The 27,431-nt window shown below is 36.8% G+C and overlaps 1 protein-coding gene across 2 annotated transcripts in view; it reads right to left on the bottom strand.

The window, feature by feature from the left end:
- The window catches only part of MED23 (mediator complex subunit 23), a 36,254-nt gene extending 9,849 nt beyond the window's left edge, over positions 1–26,405 (bottom strand). Inside the window, exons 1-21 of one of the 2 annotated variants that reach the window (XM_018078100.2) lie at positions 26,268–26,405; positions 24,704–24,735; positions 24,512–24,599; positions 23,589–23,713; positions 23,339–23,450; positions 22,464–22,562; positions 21,805–21,906; positions 20,982–21,051; positions 19,288–19,400; positions 18,114–18,209; positions 17,544–17,561; positions 10,980–11,180; positions 9,386–9,529; positions 7,779–7,924; positions 6,970–7,215; positions 6,648–6,790; positions 5,954–6,128; positions 4,489–4,652; positions 3,274–3,398; positions 2,591–2,796; positions 1,483–1,663 (exon numbers count right to left, since the gene is read on the bottom strand). In XM_018078100.2, coding sequence (XP_017933589.1) covers positions 1,483–1,663; positions 2,591–2,796; positions 3,274–3,398; positions 4,489–4,652; positions 5,954–6,128; positions 6,648–6,790; positions 6,970–7,215; positions 7,779–7,924; positions 9,386–9,529; positions 10,980–11,180; positions 17,544–17,561; positions 18,114–18,209; positions 19,288–19,400; positions 20,982–21,051; positions 21,805–21,906; positions 22,464–22,562; positions 23,339–23,450; positions 23,589–23,713; positions 24,512–24,599; positions 24,704–24,735; positions 26,268–26,327 — 2,646 coding nt within the window. In that variant the 5' untranslated portion in view covers positions 26,328–26,405. The remainder of the gene's footprint in view (positions 1–1,482; positions 1,664–2,590; positions 2,797–3,273; positions 3,399–4,488; positions 4,653–5,953; positions 6,129–6,647; positions 6,791–6,969; positions 7,216–7,778; positions 7,925–9,385; positions 9,530–10,979; positions 11,181–17,543; positions 17,562–18,113; positions 18,210–19,287; positions 19,401–20,981; positions 21,052–21,804; positions 21,907–22,463; positions 22,563–23,338; positions 23,451–23,588; positions 23,714–24,511; positions 24,600–24,703; positions 24,736–26,267) is intronic. The other variant, XM_018078101.2, reaches the window with a different exon arrangement.
- Positions 26,406–27,431: the final 1,026 nt, after the last annotated feature.

Raw genomic sequence — 27,431 nt, 5'->3', positions numbered from 1 at the left:
TATGAAATTACAGTTGACACTGCTGTCTGCTTTATAGCCCTAAACATTGCAGCAGTCACATTTCCTAGCCACACTAGGTACATCCACACACAAATTCACACTGAGCATATGGTCTTTCAACTCTATTTTTCAATAGGTTCAATCCTCATCCCATTCTTTATTCCACAGGCAGAAAGTCTTAAAACTCCCTAGTGATAGCACTTTCTCTAACAATTGTAGCTCTCTTATCTGCCAGTTCTCTTATTGAAAATAACCTATTAATGACAATGAAGTTGAGATTGCTTCAAACTTTGGTCACTCTGATATGTTTGGACTTGAGTCTGAAAACCAAACTAGAATTCAAACAAACAGTTTTACATTAAGATGAGGTTTTAAATTATACATAAAGCATTATTACTGAATGAAAATCTAGTTCTCTCTGGGCAAATACTGCTTTATTTTTAGGATAACATGAAAAAATAGAGAACATAACTTCTCCCTTATGATGAAACAGGCTGAATTCTAAACAAAGCATATACTAATGGCTACAAGATTTTCCATTTGTTTCTTAATCATGGCATGCCATATCCCTTCTACGTTTCTTCAAAAATCACAGGACCATAGAATAATTTAAGGTGGAAAAGACCTTTAAGATCATTGAGTCCAACCATCAACCCAGCACTGCCAAGCCCACCACTAAACCATCAGTGCCACATCTACAAGCCTTTTAAATACCTCCAGGGATGGTGACTCAACCACATCCCTGGGCAGCCTATCCCAATGTTTGACCCCCTTATTTTTCCTAATATCCAATATAAACCTCTCCCAGCACAACCTGATGCTGTTTCATCTTGTCCTATTGCTTGTCACTTGCAAAAAGACACCGCCCCCTGCCTGGCTACAATCTCCTTTCAGGTGGTTGTAGAGAGCAATAAGGTCCCTTTTCTCCAGGCTAAACAGCCCCAGCTCCTTCAGCTGCTCCTCATAAGACATGTGCTCCAGTCCCTTCACCACCTCCTTTGCTCTTCTCTGGACTTGCTCCAGCACCTCAGTGTCTGTCTTCTGGTGAGTGAGTCAGAACTGCCTGTAGCGCTGCACGGGGTTGTTGTGACCCAAGAGCAGAACCTGGTACTTTGCCTTGCTGAAACCTCAGACAACTGGCCTCAGCCCACTGATCCAACCTGTCCAGATCCCCCTGCAGAGCCTAAATTACTGCACAGCTCTGAGGTCAGAGACCCAAATCACTAATCACGGCACTTAGTAATACTAGTTCAATGGTTGCCACTAAATAACCAAGAAATGCTTTTCCTGAAGGCTCAGAGAACTACAAGACTTGTAATTTTACACTGCTTAAAGAAGTAATCTATTATTTTACTTGATTATTGGTTTAGCAACTAGTATTTAAGACCAATGCATTTTTAAAAAGATTGCTCCTATGAAAGTGAATCAGAAAGCAGACTCTGCATGAAGAACTGTCATCTTATCTTCTGAAGCAATACTTACCAAACACAGTATCAACCTATCCAGCGTTACAATATTGTATTTCCACACCATGTCATTGAGAATCTCGATGCATTTATTGAGCTGCTGGCCTCCTGCAGAGGTAGAGAATTCATACACCAAGAAATCTGCAAATGTTCTGACATGTGCCACCAGAGCTCTGGCCCCAATTCTTTCTAACACTCTAGCAGGGAAGACAAAGGAAGAAAAAAAAAAGGCAACAAGACGTTGTTACAGTTATTAATATATTTTTAACTGGTCTACTTGATACACGTTAGTGGGTTTTAACACAGTTGTCTTATTAAAAAAAAAAAGACAAAACTCCCTCCCTTTACTAAATTAATTGAAGAAAACCCCAAAGCAAAGCAAAAAAAACCCAAACAACAGAATTCCAAAGTCTGAATACTAATCAGGAGAAATGCTTCAAGTTCACCAATTTCATCTGCAGTATTCTGCCCAGAACCCATGCTTTACTTATGCAATTTTAGTTATACACCTCTTAGGACAATCTTCTGCAACAAAACTTCATTTTTCCACGGCATGCACTTTAATACAGCCATAGCATTATTACGCTATTTCCTCAATGCACCGAAGAGTAGCACATGCTATCAAACAAACACTGTTTCAACGGACCTAACAAGGATTGAAAAGAAATAAATATCCTTTTCACAACTGGAACTGGTGCTGTTACTACCAAGAACAAATAAAAAAACCATAGGATTACTACTTCCATAATGAATTTTCATCTTAATCCAACATTTGTTTTTTAAAAAAATACTTGGCCTTTATCCATGCATAAATTATAAATAAATGTGTTATATTTTGTTTACTATTTAAGATTGTGTGAAACACTGCTATTACAAGTAAACTGATTAGTTCAAACACATCATATCCTTGTTTCTCACCAGGAAAAATATGCATTGCAGACCAATCTTAAACACTGCACAATTATTATAGTATGCTGGCTAGTACCTAGCTCCACTCTCTTTTTTCATGCTCTGCATGCTCTGAATTAATTTTAAAAAATCCAGCTGTTACTGCAGAAGGCCTATGTCCTCAGAACTGGGAATGTTGCTGTAATAAATTGAAACAGCATGTCTTTAAAGCTCACCTGAAGCCAATTTGATTAATGTGATCAGTGTCTAACAGCATCTTCCATAGGAGACAAAGAAAAAGCGGGGATGAACCTTGAGCAGAAAAGTGTGTGATTATGTCATTTTCATTGGTCATAGACTTCCACTTTCGGTATTCTTCTTCCACATTCTTCTTCAGGTTAAAACGGCTTTCCTGAGGTACATTATTCTGCTTGAAGAACACCTGAAAAAAGTAGGCTTTGCTGTGACTAAGAGCCTATAGAACAATATTTGAACAGGTAAACTTTAAGAGTTCTTACTTTCTTACGAGTTCTTACTTCCTTTTACAATACAACCTATTAGGTAGGGTTGTTATTTCACCGTGACATAACAGTGACTGTTTCATCACTAACATGACAAACTGCCATAGAAAAAAAGGCTTCTCCAATTTTATTTTATTTTTTTAATTTTTAAAACATCTGATTTGCCTTGCACCAGAAGTATCAGTTGACCAAACTTAGCCTAAGAATACTCCAGGGGAAGCTAATGCTTTTCTGAAGAAATAGCAATGTCACAATCATGCTGCATTCTTCAGGGACTTGAGATTAATGCAGTCTAGAAAGGGGAAGAATCCCACCAACTCACAAAAGGCAAAGGATGTTATTAAGAGGGTAAGTTCACTGTGTTTCCAGTTGTAAAATCGTCAGTTTTAAACTATTACCTGCAGAGGAGCTGGAAAACAGCTTAGTGTATGTGATGCCCAGTTATGTGGAGTAAAACTCATGATAGTCTGCAGTATGTCCTTGCACCAAGTTCCCTGAATTGAATCAGAACCTGTGAAAAAATCTAGAAAATGGATCAATGATATTAGAAAAAACATTTCTTATTGGTATTCCTTTTGTCATATGCATCAAGTTTCCATTTTGTCCAACTTCTCCCAGCCCTTTTCTTTGACTCTTATTTACTCTACAGAACCACCTGGATATTACCTTTCTTATGCTATTAACAATAAGAAAATTATTTTTAGGTTTTGAGCTAGAAATAAAGCAATCATGATTTTAACATTTTATATTTAATTTCCTGTAGTAGGCAGTAAGATAAGTTTCTGCTGATTAACTGATTAGATTTTTTTCAAAAATCCTGAGGAAGATAATGATGATGAAGTTGCCAGATGAGATTTTATATTGCTTTAAAAAGGCTTCTCAGAAGCACCTGTCCCAATTAAGTAGAAATAAAACAGAAGCCTCATTCCTCCAACCCTTGTGTTGATTTCATTAAAGGTTCAGAAATGGTTAAAAAAACAAACAAAAAACCCACAAAGAAGTCCTTTTCCTTTCAAATCACCTCTACTAGTCTTTGTGAATCAGTTGTTCTAACTCTCCAGCGACTCTCTAGACTAGAATCATAAAAAAGGAGAGAGCTAACCCATCAAAGCTAACAAAAACCTGATCCATGTCATTGCACATTGTTAAAACATTAAAACACACCACAGAAGCTTCCCCTTCTCCCTTCCCCAAGAAAGGAAACCCAAAACACACACTACTTTTTCTTAAATGTAAGCTGTAGAGGCTTCCACATGAGCAGTACAGTTGCTGTGAATATTCTATGTTTTTTTTTCTAAATGGCATGTATAAGTAATCAATCCAAATATTTAAATTTAAAATAATGAAGCTAAAAATAAGACAGTAAAAAAAACCCCAAACCCCAGTCATATGGTACCTCTGTGTAAACTTTTAAACAATGTCTGATTTCACTACGGCTTTAATAACAGCTTCTTGCCTAAATAAAAGTAGCTAGAAGTTAAGATTACACTTCTTTCAAAACCAGTAGTGCATGGAATATGTTTTATGACTAGATCATTTCCATGATATTCTATTGAATAGTATTTTGGAGAAATGGCTTGACCACAGCTTTTACTTGGATGTACTGCTATTACCTGTCACATGTGTTGCCCTTGCTAGAGTTAAGATCAAAGCCCTGTTGAGTTCTTCTGATTCTCCTGAAAGAACTGTTTTGGGATCACTGAGGAACCGTGTGAACTGCGGTTGGACTTCCGAGCTGCCCAAAGCTGTGATTAGCCTTAGAGCAGTGCTCTCAACGCTGAAAGAAGGAAACAGTCCAGTTAGCAAATAATGTTTCTACTACTGCTTCTAAGCTTCCAAAACCACCTATTTTTCCTCCATTTTCTGCTTCAAATAACACAAATCCAAAAAGATCTGTTTTGAAAATTATGTTCTTAATCGTTTTGAAAAGTTTGCTTTTTCTACTGTTTAATAAATTTGTTATCAACTATTTCAGTACTTTATTTTTAAATAAAGCACTCAAAAGTAGATTTAGTGAAAATTCCAGCTGCAGAGCCCCTGAAAAAGAGCCTGAAGTCTCTCCAATTTAGAGCCCCCTCACTGTTACCTTTTGCACATCTTCATCTAAAGAAGGGTACACAGATGAATAAATATATGTAAAGCCAGAATAAAAAGGCATGAATAATGCATAGGAAGCTTCAAAGCTAACTACCACCTTGAAGCAGACAGCACTAAATTGTCCTTATTAAAGAAATGAGGAAGTTGAGGAAGTACAGCTTTTGATTAAAAGTACTTTTATTTCCAGTGCTTTAGATGGAAGTACTTTTCACACCAGGTAGTTTGAAGTAATTGAAAAGACTTTTATAACATTGTGTCTTTGAAATACCAAAGCCATAGATAAGTTTATTCCATTTTTGTTGCATGCAGTGCTTATTAAAAGTGACTAACATCTGTATTTCAGATTAAGATGACTAAACAAGAGTGAGGTGAATAAAGAGAGCAAGACCTTGAATTTAAGGAGAAACTTGTTTTAATTTGTTTTCTTTATGCTTGATAAAGGATATGCAACTGGGCAATTTGAATTTGGACTAAGAAACTGAGAATCCTGGTCCAGTAGAAGGTGTCTCTGCCCATGGCAGAAGAATTGGAACTACATAATCTTTAAGGTCCCTTCCAACCCAAACCATTCTATGACTCTATGAATTCACTGTGTAATTAAGATTTTCTGGGTACGAACTGATAATAATGAAGTTGCTCTGTCTCACATACTCCTACAAGATTTATTGTACTCTGAGAGTGAATGGACACTATTTTCTACAACTTTTCTACAATAAACTCCAGATTCTACATAGAAACTGAATCTCATACTCTTCAGCTTTGTTAACAGTAAGTTACTCTTAAAGCTTTTCCCTGGAATTATCTCCATAACCACTCCAGAGCTTCTCTAACCAGGTTTTCCATCTTTCATGTATTTAAATTAGCCACTGTTTTATGCATTGTTTACTCTGATATAAGACACACACCTTGATGGAAGTACTCATGTCCCGTTTAAGCACAGTTCTCACGGGATTATGGCTAAATATGGCAAACGTCACTCACCACAGATGAAGCTGGTTCTGATTAGTCTGTGGCACAGCAGCCAAGGAATGAAGATGGCTGAGGAGCTGGACTCTGTAATGAGGCTGGATGTGATGCATCCGATAGCTAAACATTTCTAGCAGAGTATGCAAAATTCCCCATGCGTGAGATTTGAACACTGTTGGCAGGAGCTGACCTTATGAAAAAAATTTTGTTAAGTAAGTTTTAGAATGGATCACACTTTGAAATACAACTACAGAGTACACTGGTGTTATTAGGCTGCAAGTCAGATATTTGATTTGAAAAACGTACTACCTCCAAAGAGCATGTGTGCAAGTGCTGTCTGAAGATGCTGTAAATGTATAGACCTTAATAATTTTTTGAATTAACATATACAGCAGACATGCAAATTATTTTAATGAGGGCAATTAAGTATCCTGTGTATCTAATTAGGTAACTTTGCTTACAATTTTCCATTAAGCATGTTTTTGCACAATGCAGCATAACTAGGAAGGTCTTGACCATACAAGTGATGGCATAAATTCATCTGAAATTTACTGCAGCACTAAGACAACTTTTACAGTTTCTTTTATATTAAAATAATTTATATATGCTGCATCATTATATTTTCAGTTTTATTATGGTCTCTAGTTGCCATTAAAAGAAAATACTACTTAACAAAAGGAAGGGGGGAAAAAAAGGTTTTCTTTCTTACTGATAAAGCCTTTGATGCCCAAGGATTCTATTTCCATATAAACCAAAAGGCGACTATAGGTTTCCACAAGAGCAGGAGCCAAGGCCACACTAGATTTTGCATGGGCCAACTTAATCACCCTTGTAGCTATGCTATGAATTAGACTGAGGAAAGAGAGAAAGTGTTTTTCAATCAAAAACATGGACTTGAAATTTAAGAAATTTATTAACTAATTAACAGATCCACACACAACATGTTCAGGCACAGGAAATCTTTCTCATGATAATTAGCCACAAACAGATTTATGGGTTTAAAAACAAAAAAAGCTATCTGCATACTGTACCTCATTTTGGCATGAACTGTGAGTGAATCCAAGAGGTTCATTGGCAACGGGGTAATAGACCCTGATGCTGTACAATTAGTCCCTGGAAGAGGTGTTCTCATGTTGCCATTTCCATAAATAGTCTCTACTAGTACACCCATTGGCAAAGTGAAACACTCTGAATTGGTTGAATAAGCATTGCACAACAAGGCAATTTTGTAGTCATTCATCTGTAAACTTTTATTCCTTAAACTCTGTTGCAAAAACCTGGGTACAGAAGAGGTTAAACATTAGGCAGAAAGAATGCACAGACATTCCAAAAATACCATCACAATAACCTCAGTCAAAAAATAGTAGAAAAATAGTAGAAAAAAATCAAAATAGTTGTTAATTGCACCACATCAAAAGAACTACAACTTATGCCACAGTTTCATTGTGTTATGACTTTTCTATATTAAACACCTCAGCAGATAAATCCACTTTAAAAACCACCTTTCAAGACGAAAACCTAACCCAATGTACTGCTTATCCACACTTTCCAAACCACAGCATAACAAAACCAGTCAATTTACTTTCAGATTCTCCATTAGCAATAAAGACTTATTATTCTGCAATAAAATATATCATTTCCATTAGTTGGATGACAGCATTTCCCTTTTTATGAAATATTTTGAGTTCGAACTTTGTCTTTTTGAATGACTTTGAACTCATTCCTTTGATAACCTTTATACAGCATCCCATCACACAATACATTCTGAATACTGACTTGGAACTTCCTATTTCATTATGTCTAGGCACAAATCAAAACATAACAAAAACCCGGCACTCACTCATGGTGAAGTTTGAGAGAATGAGGAATGGGAATCTGTAACTTGGAGTTGTCACTATGGGCCTTCCGATTCAAATGAATCCAAATGCAGGTCATTGCAAAAGCATGAGTTGACTGGGGTTTGTTAATATCAGGTACAGGAATACACTAAAGAAAGAACACATGAATGTGACAAATCACATGGATTAATGTGCAGAAAACCGACTTAGACAGACAGTATTCACAAGGTCACGTTTTTCTTTTTTTCTGACCTGCAGCACCATAAGGAACATTTTTAAAGAATGGATTCTACCCTCATCATTGTATGCAATTTTAAATCAAGAGCTCTGGAAGAGACCTGGACCTCAAAAATTATTCTGAAAAACACTCAAACCAAACAAATTATCTAAGACTTTGGCAAAAGGAAATTCACGCTTAGAGTATACAAATTCCAGACATATATAGTTACAAAGTATGCGCTTTTCCTCTCAGCCTCACACATACATTATTCTGAAATCAGTTATGCTATGTGCTTCCATAGTAGGTACTCAGTGGTTCACCAGTATTTTCTGAAAAATCTAAATTGTTTAGCATCACAGTTAATCCTTAAAGATTAATACATTTCTTATGAAAAGGTAGAAATACACCCCAAAATTAAAAGTTTTGGATACAGACTCAGGTATATTACTGCCACTGGAAAAGGCACTCTGGCTCCCTCCTTTTGCCAACACCAGCATTTCTTTCCCTTTGATACAGTTCCTACTGCACAAGCACCACTGGCTGCACAAGTGAGACCACCACTGCATAATCAACAGGACTGCAAGACAGACACTTGTAAGAGCAACAGCCATAGATAACATTTGAAGTGCTTGTGAAATTGAACCCTAAGAAATGCCCTAGTCACACAAAGACTTTAAACAAATGTAACTCGGAGCCATCACTACAGCTAAAGTAGTCCCATCACTCTTCCCGTATTTTATGCTGACAAAAGCAACTGCAAGCTCCTGACACAAATTGTACCAAAGAATTTCTGTGAGTCAAAACTAATATATCGGGGAAAAAATTGTTACATATCAGTTTGATACACCACACATTTGTATTATCATAACCACTGACCCAAAGCAGAAAGCACTATGAAAAGAGTTAGCAATCACACTTCACAGTGCTATCATGATGAAAGTTTAAGAACTTCTAACTGTCCCTTCTAGAGGAATGTATAAAGCATGACTAGGATTGGATCTGTCCCAGCAGAATGAATTTTAACTAACCACTCAGTTCTTTGCAACTGAAGGTGTCTTTCAGTGTACTATTCTGTTACAGCTCAGATGTAACAATAAAATTACATGTTTTTCCTTAATAGTCTCCTCAGTGCTTCAACAAACTCCTCAAAACTTTAGTCAAACCAAAGTCAAGGAAGAGAGGAGTCAACGTAAGTTTTCTCTTGCCCCTAAAAACAAACATGTTTACATGGATAGGAAATCCAAGTAAATCCTAAATCCTAAAAAAATCATTTAATTATGAAGTATCTCTCTTCAACTATGCAGCACGTATGTGTTTTAAGAGTGACTCAAGAATGATTGTAATACTGACATATAAAGGTCCCAGTTGAATTAAAAATTAGAGACTTACTTCTTTCTCAGGATACAGGAGGTCAAAAAGCTTCATAACTGGGAGGAAGTCAGCCAGTGCATTCTTCTGGATGCTGCCAGAGATGAACTGGAGGAGCACCCACATTAAGTGGTCTCTCCCCTTAATGAGACCACGGCCTGCCAACTGTCAAAAACATTCAGTAACAGATAAATACTGCACACGGGAGAAAAATCACTGCAAAGATTCCTATAAAAGTACAAGGGCAGACTAAAACAGTTCCAGCAGAGATCAGTGAGAATTTTATAGTAGGACTTCAGTAGAAATGTACATCATGTTCCCAGAAAGAAGAGAAACAGGTACATTAGTTGTAACACACAAACAGACTCTGGGAGAGGCAGAACAATTAATGGTAAGATTTAAAATGCATTTAACTCTTGAGGATCACTGCTTTAAAAAATTAGCAACACTTAAATACTATCTTAAATTGTCACCCTGCAGCCTTGTAGTGAAGTACAGTATTGTCATTAGCATCAGGTCACAGGTTTTATAAACTCTTTCTATAAAGGAAGTCTCTGAACCAGAACAACTTGGGCTTGCTTCATCTGCACTCGTGGATTTTTGTGTGTGTGTGATTTAATTTACCTGTAACAGCAATTCTCTAACAACCAATACACTACTCTTATCTTGCTTGCTGTAGTGTTATATTAGATTTGTTCAACTGTTTTGTGTCATGACTATTGTTTTGATGGTTTATCAACAGTAATTACAGAAAAACAGCCCCGGTAAAATTAATTTTAGGGATAACAAAGAGAGCAGAGAACTACAATCCATCACCAGTAAAACATAGCATACAGAGTTACATTTTTATGTAACATGGAACTGAGGACAAATGAAGATGGAGCAATGTGTAGTGCATGTTAGAAACTGTATCTAAATAGCCACAAGTTAATCCTATAATGAGGAGAAAGAACACCCCTTTCCTACCATCAACAGCATACAGCTCTCTAAGCAAAGAGCTCAGGATGTTGCTGACTGACTGTAACCCCTCGTTTCCCTTCTCAGGACTGGCATCACCACCCTTAGAACTCAGAGAGGCATTGAGCACCAGAGAAAAGGGCAAATACCAGTATCAGTTTTAATGGAATTATTATTATTATTATAACTTGGGAGTTTGATTGTCAGTATCACTGTAATTGGACAAAGTACCTTTGATTAGATTGCTTTGAGTTGATTGATTAGACAAACAGCAAGTTCCCACATTCATTTACATGGCATGTTTTTTAGTCCACAGACAGGGTGTTCATTCTCTTTTAAACTCATTTGTAAACTAGATGCAACAGCACAGTACTTGGATCTTCTGAATTATGCCAGTTTATCTCTTTATTCTAGTTATTCACACGTTTTGAATCCAAACACAATGCAACATCCTGTATATGAATATACTAAATCCAGACCTAGCTCACAGCACCGTAACTTGAGAATCTGACTTACTCCTATACAGCACAATATTAAAAATTTAGTTAATTCTTGCACATAAGGTACTTCTTGCAGGGGTGTGTGACAATTTTTTAAAACATACTTGTTTCGTTTTTTAAATCCCTCTTACCACGTGTGAGCGATACAAACAATTTACCTTTTGATGGAGCGACAGGACCATATGAGGAAAACTTGCAAACTGAAAGAGCACAAAGAAAATGAGCTGGCTGGAGAGATGCTGCCACAGAAGCTGACTGGTTCCACCATCATCAAACTTCTCTTCAGTCTCAGATCGTTCCATGGCATACACCACAAGATCCACCAGCTGGTCCTCCAGCACAGGGCAACGTTGCTTGTGCTGTAAGGCAGAGATCAGATACAGTATTCCAAAAGCCTTGCCATTAACTCCAGAACTTGTACAGTTGAAGTTACAGTACAGTATTTTGAAAGAAGGCTGGGAAGCATGAGATGAAGTCTGAATTTAAGTTAAGGATAAGTCAGTGTATTAAAGCTGCACTACGTTACAGGTCACAATGACTTTTACATTTTATCATACATTACATAATTGCCTACTCAGTTCCAAAGCACAGCTCATCAATGCACAAATAACATCTGGGGATTTTGTGGATTTTTTTAACAAAGGCAAGCAGAATGTTATTTCTTTGATCTTGCATTCACAGAAAACAAAGTCTTTTAATGCACAGGTAGGGATTCTTCTGTTTGTTTTGGATTTTTTTGTTAGTTTTTTTTTCTTCCTTCTTTTCAAAGTAGGGCTCACCACAAAGAAAAAGATGTATCACCTATATCACCAAATGCAGAGGAAACATCCCAATACCTGATGTAGGTATTTAATGACTATTCTCTTTTTCACTCTCATTTTGGGCTCACCTATAGCCTACCAACTTGCAGCAGAATTAACATCTGGTATAATTAGATGCTGTCCTACTGACACAACACCACAAGTTACAAGACAGCATCAAAAAGGCTTGAAAATTAATCAGTGGTATGTTCTACGTACTATGAATAGAAATTACATCTCATAGTGATGAGCTCTTCGGATGTTTGACTGCCACAATCTTCACATTGAGCTACACAAACCCAGAAATAAAGATACACACCATCTCTGATGACTTCTAGCAACGATCAAGTAAGGAATGCATTACATATTCAGATGCACATTAATACAGATGTATGTAAAAGAAGGCCCACTACCTGTGAAGATTATAGATCTTCAGTTGAAAACCATCAAACATAATGTCATATGTTACAAGTTCTTTAATGCAACAACCTTTTCTTATTACTCTGCATTTGTATTGTTACACCCATACAATGTACTGTTACTAAGGACAAAAACTTTTTGGGAATTAAACTTACTTTAGAAAATGCTAGCACTTTGGAAATAATCTAACCTGTTTGTTTCAATGCAATCTGTATTCCAGAATGGTCACATTTATTTATTCATTTATTTGGGCTGATGCCTGTAACATAATGCAGCCTTAAAGAAAAAATTATTACTTTAATGATACAAAAGAAAAGGAGCTGAGCTGCTCAAACTCTAAACATGAAAATGCAGTATCCCTTTCTAGAGGCAAAAAGGTGTTTGTAAACAAGTTTTAAAATATCACCCAAATACTAATAAAACATTTTAGGGATGCCTTAGATGAGTTCTTTGACTTACTAGCCAGGCAGCCTAAAAAAACCCTTTTAACTAATAAAGATATAATAAAAGTAAAGAGAGATGCTGAAAGGAGATGCTTGTTCTACCTCCATTGATGGTAGTCTTTTGCTTTGAAAAAAAAAAAAGATTCTCTTCAATTAAAGGCAGAATGCAAGAATTGGAGAAGTTGTCAAAATACAGTGAACAGCATCCCCTATTGCATGCTCTTCGCCAGCTCAAAAGTGCAGAAAGCTACAATTCCAGCTGTGCTTTCTTGAAGCATGCTTAACACAAACCTCTAACTAGAACAGAAAGCATCAATTATACCTTTTCTTCCAGAACGCCATGTCATTATCACAGACCAACCATGGTACAGGTTTACACAGAGCAGTGTTATCACCATCAAGTCAGAATACTTCGGGTCTTTTGTAGTTCATTTTTTTCCCCCCTCCCAAAGCAACTAATTATGAAGCAGAGCAGGGTGCAACAGACAACACTAAAGACTAGTTTATAATCCAGCATGCAAAACTACTATGTACAGGGCTTGAAATTTAATAGTTTTCTAAGCACTGGGTTAATGTCCAAAAGCCTAATCATGTTAGGCTATACGAATTTAGAATAAAGTTATTGAAAGAATACAACAGGAAAAAAGAGAGCCAGAATTTCCAGTAGGACTTTTCATTATTATTATAATTCTAAGATTGGGAAAAGTTTAAGAGCAAGAAAATTTAAAAAATTAATTCTATCTTTTATTCTGAAAATCATACTTTTATTGCTTTAAGTAAAATCTCCAGTAAGAAACATAGCAGTACTTCATGTTCTATCTTCATTAATTTAATTTTCTGGGAATTTTTTTTCTGTATTTTCAGTGAATATACATTTTTGCACAGATTTTGTACTTGTAATTTTAGAACACTCAGAAATAAAATACTGGCTGCACAGGAATTTGCAGGATTGGGTCCTTGTTTTATTAATTGCTCACAACTGAAAGAACATCTCAGTATATACTGAGATGAATAAAAATACAGGTGAGAGCTGATTACCTTCATAAATAAGTAGGAATTCGTGTTATGGTATGGCTTAAGTAAAACAAAAACAAGCAACAAAAAACCCCCAAACACAGTTTTGGATTGCATATGGAAAAATATAGCATTCAAAATCACTATGTTTTTCTCCTAAAGAGAAAATAATTCAAATTTTTATAATTTGGTTACACAAACACATATTCTCCATTTTGTCCTGAAAATAACATTTAAAAGTCTGATGAATAACCTAAATGAAAACATTATTAAACCACAAAGAAATACAGTGGGGGGGAAAACAGCTACCATGACACTTTAATTTCTTGAGACTAGCCCTCTGATGATGGAGTAGTGGTGGTACTTTAAGTGGATCAAAGCTTCTATTGGATGGTGGTTTGTTGTTCTTATGTGAGTTTGGATTTTTTCTTTTTTTTTTTTTTTTTGGGTGGGGTGGTGTTTAGGTGGGCAAGGTTAGCATTAGATGTGTTCCTTCCGAAAAGAAAAGTATTTTAAGAAGTCGGTAAGGCTGGCTGACAGTTATGATAGTTTTTGAATATTTGAATATTTTAAACAAACAACATTTACTATACTTAAGAAATGGATTCAGAAGACCAAATCACAGAGACCAAGATCCCTACAATAGTAAATGGATAAATGATATCTCCAAAAGTCCAATTCAAAATGCCTGAAGTAGTTAATACAAGACAGAACGACTCCCACACTTCCATTTTCCAAGACTGCATTCTACAAAAACACAAAACCTTAAAGCTTATTCTTTGTATTATGCTTGATTCTATTTCTACCAAGTTTGGTAGCCATTCTCAAGTTTTCCTCATTAAAAAATGGAGTAAGTTTCAACAAGAAACTTGTACATGAGTGTTCTCAATGCACACCCCTACAATCAGAAATATATAAAAATAATCACCCCCCTTAAATTATTTGCCAGGTTAACATAGGTAATATTGGATAGTAAGATCCCAGCTATTTTAAACATAAAAGTGAAAGGAAAGTAAATTTTTGAATATTGCATTCTGTCATTCCTTTCACAATGCATGGACAGACAGGAAATAAACAACAGCTTCCCCAAGCTAATTATCCTGGTTTGTAGCTAGGAGAGAATACAATTACACATTCACCTGGACAGATTATGGCATAGATAATTTCCTACTCAAAGCTGCAGATCACCACTGCTGGTTGAAAAGGTGGCCAACCAAATATACTATTTAAAGAGCAAAATAATTTAATACAACTGCTGCTAATTAAAACTTTGTATAACATTACAGAAACAAGACACTTGAAAATTACCTTCTCTTTCAAATATTCCCCAAACCAGAGAAATCAAAGTAAAAAAGCTTGTGACTGTTTAGAGGACTACAGTAAGATTGTAACTGCAATTATGCAAGCTAGAATGGCTTTTTATTCTTCATGTAAGTGTGTACATACAGAGAAAGTAAAGATATAAACAAAAACATCCAAAGTGACTTTATGTCCTTAAGACGTTACTTAAATTCCATTTTAAGAACCAACTGTAGGATCCCTAAACTAAATCTCAATCTGGTATCAGTGCACTAAGACATTTTGAACTGTTAATCATTTTCAAAAAAATAGATAGTTACATAGTTCAAAAAACTTATTAAAAAGATAACTAAGAATCAGGAGTAACACTCCAGCTAGTAGCAGAATATAAATTGACATAGAATCACAGAATCGTTTAGACCGCTAAGATCAAGTCTAACTGCAAACCACGATAACAGACATGATAAAATACAGTTTAAATCTCTACTTCCTAGAGACTAATTCAAACAGGTATACAAGAGTACGTACTATCCCACACAGAAGTACACAGTAGTAAAAACTCCAAGTCCCCAGACACCAAGAGAAGACACATTTTGAAGTCCATATTATTACATCTGGACTCATAGCCATAAAATTGACAAGGGTATTAGAAAACCTCATCCCACAAGAAAACTTAGAATCCTGAAAGGAACACGTGAATCTATAAATATATGAAATTTTACCTTCATTTTTTACCCTGCAAGGTTAACAGGACAGCTGGATTTGTATGTTTTTTACACAACAAGAGATGGCTTGAATGAACAGTTTTCTAACATAGATCTGCTTAGTTAAGACTGAACCACAAAATTCATTGTTCATCTTCAAGAATATTTGAGAACTAGGACAAATCTGGCTGAACCATACCTAGATTCTGATGCCAAAAGATTCAAATGAAGGCTCCAATCCTGCAACTGGATCTGTGTAAATAGTTGACAGGGCATACAAGCAACTTCACATAAATAATTAATGATCATAAATAAATAATGATCATTGCTTTGAGGTGTTTCTGTATTTATTTTGAAACAAACGTGGCACTATTTGCATTTCTATTATAGCAACAGTTCATTTCTGCAGGTTATTTCTCTAACAATAAAATACAAAATTATTAACTGAAAGCATTGATATAGTTACACAACTTCTGAAAAGCATGCTACTATTTTTGTCAGGTGGCTACATTAACAAACTCAGCTATAACATGAAGTTAATTTGTACCCAAAACCAAGTAAAATTTCAATGTTTTCCACAGTTTCAAGCAGAGTATATTAATGTTTAAACGGAACGTACTTCCTGTTCTATACCACTACACCATTCACCTCTATATTTGTATTTTTAACTCACATATCTTCAACTCACAAATTTTCAACAGCCCAAACATCATTATGCTGGTGTAATCGTAGCAGCACAGCTATAGTTCATGTTCTGTCAGCATTTCCTTTATAAGCTACATTCTTCACATTTGTTCTTTGGCCATAAAAATTCATGCCAAGATGAAACTTTGTGTAGGAATTCCTATACTAGTAAACAAATTTTAAGGAGTATAGATTAATATGGTAAAGTAGAAGTTAAAACCCAGCATTTTTAACATAAATGTTTTTTGACCTGAAAGCACAGACCACCCATAGTTAAAAGAATAAAATGGGTTCAACATATTTTTTGTCTAGATCTTGTATAATTTACCAGCTACAGGACGGATAGAGGAATAGTTTGGTTTATTAACCCAATGCAGACACAGAAATAGACACACAAATACTACTCATTTAAACAGGAAACCTAGCAGCTCATTTCCAAGGCTTAACATTTCAGCTGCTTTAAGATTCTCATATATAACACAAAGTACTGTTTGCCAAGATGTAGGAATCTGCTCATTCAAAAACAGTCCCAATTCAGAAAAAGCACCGGTGTACTTCACTTACAATGGGAAATATACACAAGGTTTCAGGATCATGTAAATTTTATAGTCAAGTTACAAATCTGAAAGAAGTTTCTTAAATGGAAACACTGACACAACCTTCACTATAGTATTGCAAACAGCAACGCTATTTTATAAATCTTATTTTTTAAAGTAGGTGTGGAAATTTTTAGTGTAACAAGGGATAAACGGTAAATATAACACCAATAATTTCAAATTTCAAGCAGAAGCCCACTTGGTTGATTTGCTCAGGCGTTTTATTTATTTTAAACAGTAGTCAAAATTTTAAGGAACTACTTTTTGTGTGGTATTCTGCACTACTTTTCTTTCACCTAGCTTGGGGAATATTATAATTGCCTGTTGGTAAGTTTTTTACAGAGGCTTCCTAATGATAAGAAAATTCCACTAGTAAACCCTTTTTTTTCTAAATTATGTATTTACAGCTTTATAATTTTACACTTAAGTCCAGTGGTTGTTTTTCCACCTGCTTAAGGAAAGAAATTTTGAACTAAGCATCTCTCCTCACCTGAAAATTCCAGCAAAGTAAAAAGTTATGACTGGTAAGAAAAATAGTAACAGTCCACTCCAACAAAAATTTTAGGATCAAAGGACCACTGACTGTCAGCTTTATGCTACATCTCCCATATCTCTAGAGATCTGCAGTGAGAATCTGCCCTTGACTAACAGTCCTGCCAATTTCAAGCCCTGCCTGTACATGTATTCTCTAACTGGAATCAGTGGCTACAAAGCGGCCAGCGTATCGTTAGTCACAATACAACAGTAAGGTTGTGAACATACCTGAGCAATGTTCAAGGTCTAGAGCATTGGAGGATGGGCAGGACAAGACAGGACAGAACAAAAATAAAGGAAGAAAAAAAGAAAAGACAAAACAGTGACTATGAGGCCAGCCTCAAGGATCCCCAAGTCAGACTAAGCCCTCCCATTCTAAGGTATAAAAAGAAAAAATGTTAACAAAACAAAACCCAGCTTTCAACTACTCTAGTACTATAACATGCCAATATAACAGAGTACAACAATGCTTTAAAAACTAATGAACAATAACCAGTCTCCTACTGTCTGTCAAAGGTGTACTTGAGGCTGGCCTTATAGGAAAAAAAAGCAATGCAAAAAAAAAATCATATTTTAAATCTCTACTTTTCAATTTAACATTCGTAAAGCAATATACAAATGATAGGAATAACAGGTCCAATTAACCTAATATGATCTCATAAAAAAATAAAAATAAATTAAAAAAAATCACTCTCTGTACCTAAACTGTTTTGCTTAGTTAGCTATAGCAAAGAAAAGAGAAAAAGAATAGTGCAGATTCTATGCAGAATTAAATCATGTTACAGCACAGTACAGTACCTGCTTATTCAGACCTAGCATATTGCAGACCATATCCCTTGAATACGGTTGTTCCAGCACATATCTCAACAAAGCAGTTTGTGGCTCAAACAGATCCTTGAAAAAGAAATAAGCAATCACATACAAACATATATTGCCTCAAAATTATGTTTAATACTGAGTTTATGTTTAACAGAATTAAACAATGTAAGAATGAACGTTTAATTTATGCAGATATGTATTATCTGGTAAATTGTCTTGGTCTCTGATAACCAAAAGGAGGAAATAATCACGGCTCTTAAGAAGTGGCAGATTTTATGAGGACCAAGCAGAAGTACATTGTTCACCTAATAAAAGGACAGAACAGCCTTGAACTCAAAGGAAACAAGGTAAGAAAACTGAGGAAACACATGACCAACGTGCACAAAAATCACGCGTAGTGTGAAGAAATCAGATGTGGAACTGCTGCTCTCTTCACCTTTCAATAGCTGAATAACATTAAAGAAAAACATTATCTGAAGCTGGGTTCAAAACAAACAGAAGGAGCTGATTCCTCAAGCAACATGAAGTTGAAATATGGCACTCCTTGTCAAAGGAATGTTGAGGATGCTAAAAGCTTAAAGGCGCTCAAGAAGAGCCTGAACAAATATTTGGAAGATGAAGGTTAACTAAATACACAGAAATCACATCTGTCTCAGGAAATACACAAAATGATAATTGCTGTAGATTATGAACACTATACACCTTAATAGAGACACTATCTTTATATCCTTCATTAGACAGGATACAGGGAATGGGATGCTGGACAACATGGATTTCTGTCCTGATTCTTTAGAGTTTTTAAGTTCTTTTAGTACACCACTATTTCACACTCAAGAGTTTTAAGTTCAAACAAGCTAACTTAAATATAAGTTTGAATTGTAAAATTATCTTTTTTATGCAGTGATGAAGAGCACAGAAAAGATGAAATTACCATCCCATTGTCTTCCACATAGCCACTGCTTAACTACTTTTCCAATCAACTCTCTGCTCTCACTTGCTCTCTCACATGCACACACCCACAAAGTACATTAAATTATGTCTCATGTTCTTCAGTATCCTGGGCAGCAGCTGAAATTCCCCTCCCCCCAAAAAATTGTATAGAAGTTTCATATTTATTGAATATAACATATTTAAGAAGTTTAATAAGGCATACCTTATCATATGGTAAGAGACCTTTCAAAGGAAAACGAAGGGTTGTAGGATCCAGCTTCCATGAGTTACACATGGCACCTGAGTTATTTACCACAGGAAGGAGACTACAGCGACCTACATGCAAAGAAACATAAATTCTAAACCAATGAAATTGGCCTATTCCCTAATCATTTTGATGCAAAAACTGGCCTCAGACACTTTTATGCTCTCCTTAAATTTCCACTGCTTAAAGCTTTTGACCATAGGATTGCTTCAGGCTGATTTTATTTATCTAACCAATTTTCAACTAACAAAATATCTAAGGAGTAAAATCCCCATTTATTCAGATTAGGTACCTTAAAAATAAAAATATTTGCAAATACCAAGCTAAAAGTACCTTTTTAAGTTACCAGAAGACTGTTCCCTTGCCATTGCTTGACCTAGGGATTTGATTTCGGTACACTGACGCTTTCCACAAAGAAAATGCCATCATAAATCTAATTATAATCTAGTCTTACAATTTCCCTTCATTCCCCCTGTGGGTAAGATTCTGTACAGCAAACGAGTCAAATGTAGGGGTGTGTATTCCAATTACACTCAGTGGAAATCTAGTCAATTCAGTCAGCATAGACCAATGTGATTCGGCTGATCACACATAAAGTGTTCTGTAAGCTAAATTTACACTTGTTAGTCAGTGTAGATTAGGCACCTGGGATTTATTTCGTAGGCACCAAGCACACCTGTATATCAGCACCTAAATTTAGGTGCTTCAATATTGACTTTTGACAGTTCAAATTCCATGACTTCTATTATCCAAACTGGTCATACTATTACCAGATAAACCAAAAAGTAAATATTTATTTCTTCCCTTCAACCATAACTACACAACTCATTTACACATAACAACGCTCAGAAAAATTGTGTGCGATCCCCATGAGCCATATAAATAAAAGCTATGCCACACTTTCAATACAAGAATAACTACAAGCTTCTGAAACAAAATGCTTTGAAACATTACAGATGAATTTACATTCTTAATCTACACTGAATAAGATCAGCTGCAATAAAATCTAAGAAAGAAGGCAGCTGTTATTAAACTACTTAATTCTCAAAGCAAACATAAGACACTTCTATCTTCTGAAGAAAATGAAGCAAGCATCACAACTAAAACAGCAAATTTTGACCACCAGATTTCTAACAATAAATGAAGCTGAGCATTTCTTTCACAGAAAAGTAGAACCAGAACTTATAGGAGCAAGGAAATGTTCACACAGAAGCCTGCCACAACAGAGTGAGGGCTGAGCAGCTACAAAAGCTGCAATGGAAGTTGAAGTCAGAAAACACCCCATGACTAACACACCAGCAGATATGTATTAACTCAAAATCCCTGAGCACAGAAAACCTACAATTTTCTTAACGTCTACAGTACTTAGAAAACATATGACCATGTAACAAGTGGTTAACACTTAGTAGTTAACACTTCCATTACCAGGTTGTAGCAAAAAATTATTTTGATCTCATCAATATGAATTTTCCCCTTCAAAGCAAAAACTGAAGGGAATCAAGCCTGAGAACTGACAAGAGTAAAGACATTTCATGAAACAAAAGACCTGAATCATTTGACTTAGATGATATGTGTCACTAAAGGTTATAAGAAACAAAGTAGTTCAAATAAATTAATTTATTTTAAAGTCATTAATTAAGTCATTCTCTTACCACAAATGGAATTTATCCTTGCTGTAGGTCTGAAGGTATCCACAAAATCCGATACTAAATTACCTAGTAACTGGGTGAGAAAAGGAGGAAAAAAATAAGAATTTAAGTTCCAGATAATGATAAGGAGCATTTAAGACTCAATACTTTACACATTCTAATAAAAGTAAAGGAATCTACTAAAATAACTAGCTTCCTATAGATTTCAACAAGTCAGAAAAATCATTCAGAACCTAAAATCACAAAAGAAAAAATGTGACATTAGAAAGAAGGTGCAGGAAGCACTCTTCTCAACTTGCACTCAAGCAAGAGTTTATATAAGAACTGTTTCTCCTATGCAAACTATATTATTTCAATGCATAACACTTAATAACAGATGATTTAAGGCAAGCTATAATTCCTGCTCATAATATATCTGTTTACCTCTGAATAACAACTCCACATAGACAACTGACACAGATTAGTACACTCTAGTTTAAATCTTGTCTCAAAAGTCAGTAACAATTTTCCCACTAATTCAAGGGAGTCCAGATTTTATCCTTTTCATGACACCTATTTATTTTAACAGAATGCAAAATTAAAAACTGGATCAATATTAGTTGGTTTTTTTGAAACAATGAGCATTCTCATGGCATCAAATATTTTTGTATCACTGAATTTAAACACAGCTGCTTCTGCAATCATATCAAGCCTGCCACTTAATTTATATGACTAAACACAGAGCTTACTGTTGAATGCATGATTTTAAATCTCCATGAAAAAAATTAAAGTAATTTTGTTTTGTGTGCAACAAAACTCCAGATTACAGTATTTGATATATCATTACCCAATGAGGAAGTTTTCCTTCGGGGTATAGTTTTCTGATTTCTGTAACTGCAAAGTAGGCCGGTAACAAACATGCATTTCTTTCCAAAATGTAGGCTACCACCTATAAATGAAAAAATACATCAGTGTAAAAGACTTTGAACAAGGTAAATGAAGGTGTAGTCTGCCTACTAATCTGAGACAGTCCATTAAAACAGATAAAAGAATTAAAATACTTTTTCTGAAGATGTATTCTGATAGTACTACTCTAGTCTAAAACTTGTTTTTAATTGTATAAGCCTAAGTTAGACTGTCTAAATCTAAGTAAAACCATGCCTCTATGTCTGCCTACAAAGTACTGCCAACAATTACTAATTTTATTCACTAAGAAAAAAAAATAAAGAAACTAATCTGAGTATTAAATCTCATACATTTCACCTTAAGCAAGTCAAACATTAGGCCTGACTCTCCTGTTGGGGATTTTAATGCATATTTAGGATATTTACGAAAATTGCTTTGTTTCCTGCATAAAATGCATTTACAGTCAAGAATAAGGGCACAATGGCTCTTTCCTGTTTAAATGTACCAATGTTCAGAGCCATCCCACCTATTACAAACTCACTAGCAACAACAGAATGAGGCCTATCTTTTTCTGTAGTGATATAGTATTCAGATAGTTACCTCTCTTGCTGCTAAAAGCTGCTGTACAACAGCTGAGCTCACAGTGTTTGGAATTGTTAAGATTTTCTCTAGGATCACTTTCAACAGGTCTCGAACACCCTAAAAGAAAGCACATAAAATTAACATCCCCAGATATTCTTTATTTTTGACAGAAAGATTACACAATCAAAATGGTCAGACAATATTTTGACAGAATTAGATCTCTGTTGCTAAGTGTCAGAAGACAAATGGCTCCTGAGAATTTGAACACTAATGACATAAAACTGCTTTGGAATGTCTCAATCTTAGGATACCTCGGATGAGAAAGTAACTGTTGATATTTTGATGCGGATGCAGAGACATCCAACCTACAGTGCCTCGTGCAGGCTGACCAGAGTGCTATGTTGCATTTTATTTTGTAGTTTATTTTGCTTTAATGCAATCAACAGTGCTGATGAGCTGCTTCTCTGCAAGACATGCATGGTTCCCTACTCCTTCCACTGGAGTTGTACTCTGCCAAAGACTCAGCTTTCCGGACCCTTCTGCTATGTAGCAAGAAGAGTTAAGCAGATGACAAAATTTCAGCCTTGATAGTGTTACTTTCATATGTATACCACTTCTGCAACTGCATTAGGGTTATTCAGCCTGTAACTGAGAAAGGATGAAAGGGGACTGTAATAGAGAAAAGAGTAGGAAGAGTTACATTGTATATACAAAATTACCTCTTAAGGTAAAGCTCCACTATGAAAAAGCATTAAAAGTGGTCTCACTGAATTTTTTTTTCTCCTGTAAGCAAAGCAGACTTTGAAAGATTGGGTGTCTCTGACATAAAATCATAAAAACAAAGCTACAAACCAACATATTTTAGCACAGAGAAAGGAATGGGTGGAAGATACCTTGTAGTCTACACCTCCAATAATCTTCCGGACCAATTTAAACGTTAATGCCCACAACTGAGTCCTTTCCCATTCAAGTGTATCAGAGTTTATCAGAGATTCACAAACCATCCTAGCAGAAGATAATGCAAGAATGAATGAAAGATAATAAGCACATGTTTTCCAGAACTAATTGTACAATGTCATTGTAAAAATACCTCCAATATTACAATTTCCATCTATCTGATCAATTCATTCCAACATAACTTACCTGGGTGGCAAAAGTCCAGTTTCTACTGCCATTGCTAGGCAGTCATAAAGAAAAGAAATTCTTTTAGGACTATGTTGGCTATGAATAAATCTTACAATCCACTGGACGCACTGTTCATGGGACTCCTGAAAAGGCAGTAGAAGGAAGAAAGAATGTATTTACAGATAGTGAAACAAACTACAAAATTCATATAGTATCCTCCTATGAAGAAATGAAACTAACATAAGAACAAGACTACGAATTGGTGGAAGTGATCCACCAATAGTCCAACCTATAGTTTTTCCTACAAGTCTTTTGATCTTATTTTGAAGAAGTTCACTTGTCCAATAGAAGCTGTTCAGGTATCCAGTACAAGAAACATCTCCTAGTTTAACCACTGATTTCTACAGTCAACTTTGGTTTTCACATATAAGTTAGAACAGAATAAAGTAAGACAGAACTGTTCTATATTATTCTTCCCTTTTCAAAGTCATAATCAAATTCAATAAAACTAAAGTTGACCAGGTCTCCAATGGAACAGTGATGGAACAGTGCCTGGAAGCACCTAGGTTTTGGAAGGTAGTTTTTAAACATAAACATCTAGTTTCTTTTTTTTTAATTTTTGCCTACTTATTCACTTCTACTAGAAATTCTGTAACAAATAACTTTTATCTTGTTTATTTTGTTACTGTTATACTTCCATTTGTTTATCTGTATTTGCACTGCACACCAACTTCTGCTGAACAACTATATAACATTACAAATCTCAAAACTAATTTTTGTCTTGCAAAATCTTCCTATATGCTTTACTACACAATATCTGAAAGCAGATTCTGAATAACTAGACGCAGACCTTACAGCTAAAATTACTGTCTACTAGATGAGGTATCTTTATATTAAAGAAAGTAAATAAAGTACACATAAGCAACAAATAAAACGTTTACCTGGGAAAGACTGCTCCAGAACTGCCTAAAAGCTCCCAGGCAGCTGATCAGTTTGGTTCTCTCATCTTCAGGAGTGTCCATAAACATACTAATGCAAATAAGAACATCAGTTATTAGCAGAACCCAATGAAACAAGTACAAAAATACATCTTTTCAGAAAATCTTACACAAATAAACTAATATTACACTTACCCAGGAAAAGCTTCTTCAATTACTTCTGTTTTCTGTAAGAGAAAACCCCCGAGTGAGCTACTGTTAAAACATGTTTTTTAAAAGGTTTTCTAGGAGTATCACCCGCCAGGACCTTATCAGCTATTGTCGCCCCAGTGTTTCCAACTGTGAAGTTCCCATATCTACCAAAAAGCCCACTCGTTTGTGCTCTACAAAACAGTGACTTAATGACCCAGTGACTTTGGTTCATAAAGGGGAAGTCCTGCTTAATTAATATAATATCTTTCTATCATAACGTCACTTGCCTAGAGGGCAAAGGGAAAGCAGTAGGCATACTTTTTATGGATAATGCTTTTAGTACTATCCCTCACAGCATCCTTCTGGACCAGCTGTTGAACTGTGGGGTGAGCGGGTTCACAGCACGCTGAGTGAAGAACTGGCTGGAGGGCAGAGCTCAAAGGATTGCATTGAGTGGGTCTGCATTTGGCTGGTGACAGGTGACTAGCAGTGTTCCTCTGGGCTCAACTGTAGGGTCAGCCTTGTTCAATAAATTTATCAATTATATGGATGCAGGGGTTGAATGCACCATGAGCAAATTTTTTGATGATACTAAACTGAGAGGTGTATTGACTCTCTGAGGGACGAGAGGCCATACAGAAGGATGTGGCAATTGGTGGCATGAAATTTAAGAAGTGCCAGATTGTGCACCTGGGACAGAGTAATGTTGGGCACAAGTATAAATCAGGAATGTATTGGCTGGAGATCAGCCCTTTGGAAAGGGATCTGGGGGTGCTATTTGACAGCTGGCTCAGTGTGAGCCAGAGGGAGCCCAGGCAGCCAGGAGGGCAAACCCCACTGTTTGCTGCTTGTGAACACTGTTTTTAACCAGTCGGCCAAAGAGGTGATTATTCTGCTGTATTAGTCCTTGGTGTGGCCTCACCTTGAGTAGTGTGAGCAGTTCTGGGGCCCGCAATTTAAGAAGGATGTGGAGGTCGTTGAATGCATTTAAAGCTAGTGAAAGGGCTGGAAGGACTGTCCTATGAGTAGAGGACTTCGGGCTAACTGTGCTTCATTTTGCAGGCACCATTGTGCGAATGTATTTCCACTATTTGTTCACACCTTATGCTGGCTGAAGAAAAAGGTCTCCTCAAGACATTCATCTTCTCACAGTCTCCTTCAAAGCGCCTCTTTAAACAGCTTATTCTGCAGTAAACTCAGTGCACTGAATTTGGTGCTGGGTAAGCAACCGGTTTTATGCCCTTTTTATGCCCAGTCCAGCTCTGCGTCAGCTTTTATGTAACACTCAGCGAAGAGCGATTTCAGCCCTGAGAAAACCCCCTCCCCCACGGATCCCTCGGGCCCCGGAGCCGCCGCTGGCACAGCGCCAAACACGGCCGGGGAGGGCGGCGAGGATTCACCGCACCAACTACGCCAGGAGAATCAGTGGCCCCTTTTCCCGCCGGTTTTCATCTCCTTCGAGATGCCTCCACTCCGCGAGGGCGCCCGGTGGGCCGCAGGGACCCAGACGAATCCCGGGCCTACCCACAACCCTGCGCCGCCGGCGGCGCCCCGGGGCGGGACTCACCACCACCTCCTCGAAGATGCTCTGCAGCTGCGTCTCCATGGGCACCATGGGGATGGCCATGGGGCCGGCCGGACCCCGCCGGGCCCTTTGTCAGTCGCAGAGCAAGGCGCCAGCCACCCCGGCTCCCGCCCCCGCCGGAAGCTCCTCCCGGATCCTGCTCCCCGGGAAGCGGCTGCTCGACACGGCCGTTCCGGGCGCCGCCACTGCCTGCCCGGCAACGGGGAAAAGCGGGAACAGAGGGCGAAGGGGGAAAGCAACAACCACTTAAAACTTGGGAGTGATTTGGGTTTGGTTTGTTTGTTTGTTTGTTTTTGTTTTGTTTTGTTTTGTTTTGTTTTGGTTTTTATTTACGAAAATATTTTCTTAGGCTTCTTTGTTTTTTGAATAATCCTTTCTTACAATAATTTGGCAAAATAGTGGTTCTGGTTCTTATGGCAATCATCCCTTGCATTATTGTGGGAATATAGTTTGCTGAAATTACTGTGGAGTCATTCATTCGTATAGTAAGTCATCATCATGGCTAGGCTTCGCGAACAAAGATTTGGGAAGGCTCTATCCACATTTGCTACAAGCACGCTGGTGGCTTATGAGGGCAATATGTGACAGACATATCCGATTGCAAAAGGCACAGCAGAAAGACTCCTTAGATGGTGTATTTGGCCATCTTGATAGTAAGTCATAGAACAAGCTGAAAATGCGTTTGTCTAAAGACACCTAGGAATACATTATTACAGAATCGCAGAATTTGTCAGATTAAAAGGGACCATAGTAGATCATCCAGTCCAACCTCCCTGCTTAGGCCGGGTCATCCCAGAGCACACTACACAGGATTGTGTCTAGACAGTTTTTGAATATCTCCAGTGAGGGCGACTCCACAACCTCTCTGGGCAATCTGTTCCAGTGCTCGGTCACTTGCACAGTAAAGTTCTTCCTCATGTTTAAGTGGAACTTTCTTGCATCAGTTTCTGCCCGTTGCCTCTTGTTGTATTACTTGGCACCACGGAGCAGAGCCTGGCTCCATCCTCTTGACACCCTCCCTTCAGATACTTACAGACACTGACGAGGTCCTCTCAGTCATCTCCTCTCAAGGCTGAACAGGCCCAACTCTGTCAGTCTTTCCTCAAAAGAGAGGTGCTCCAGTCCCCCAGTCATCTTTGTTGCCCT

This window comes from Manacus vitellinus, unplaced genomic scaffold, assembly GCF_001715985.3.
Source record: "Manacus vitellinus isolate BGI_N305 unplaced genomic scaffold, ASM171598v3 scaffold_4_pilon, whole genome shotgun sequence".
Lineage (NCBI taxonomy): Eukaryota > Metazoa > Chordata > Aves > Passeriformes > Pipridae > Manacus > Manacus vitellinus.
The sequence above is the reverse complement of the archived record's forward strand: the minus strand, read 5'-3'. Positions and strand labels throughout refer to the sequence as shown.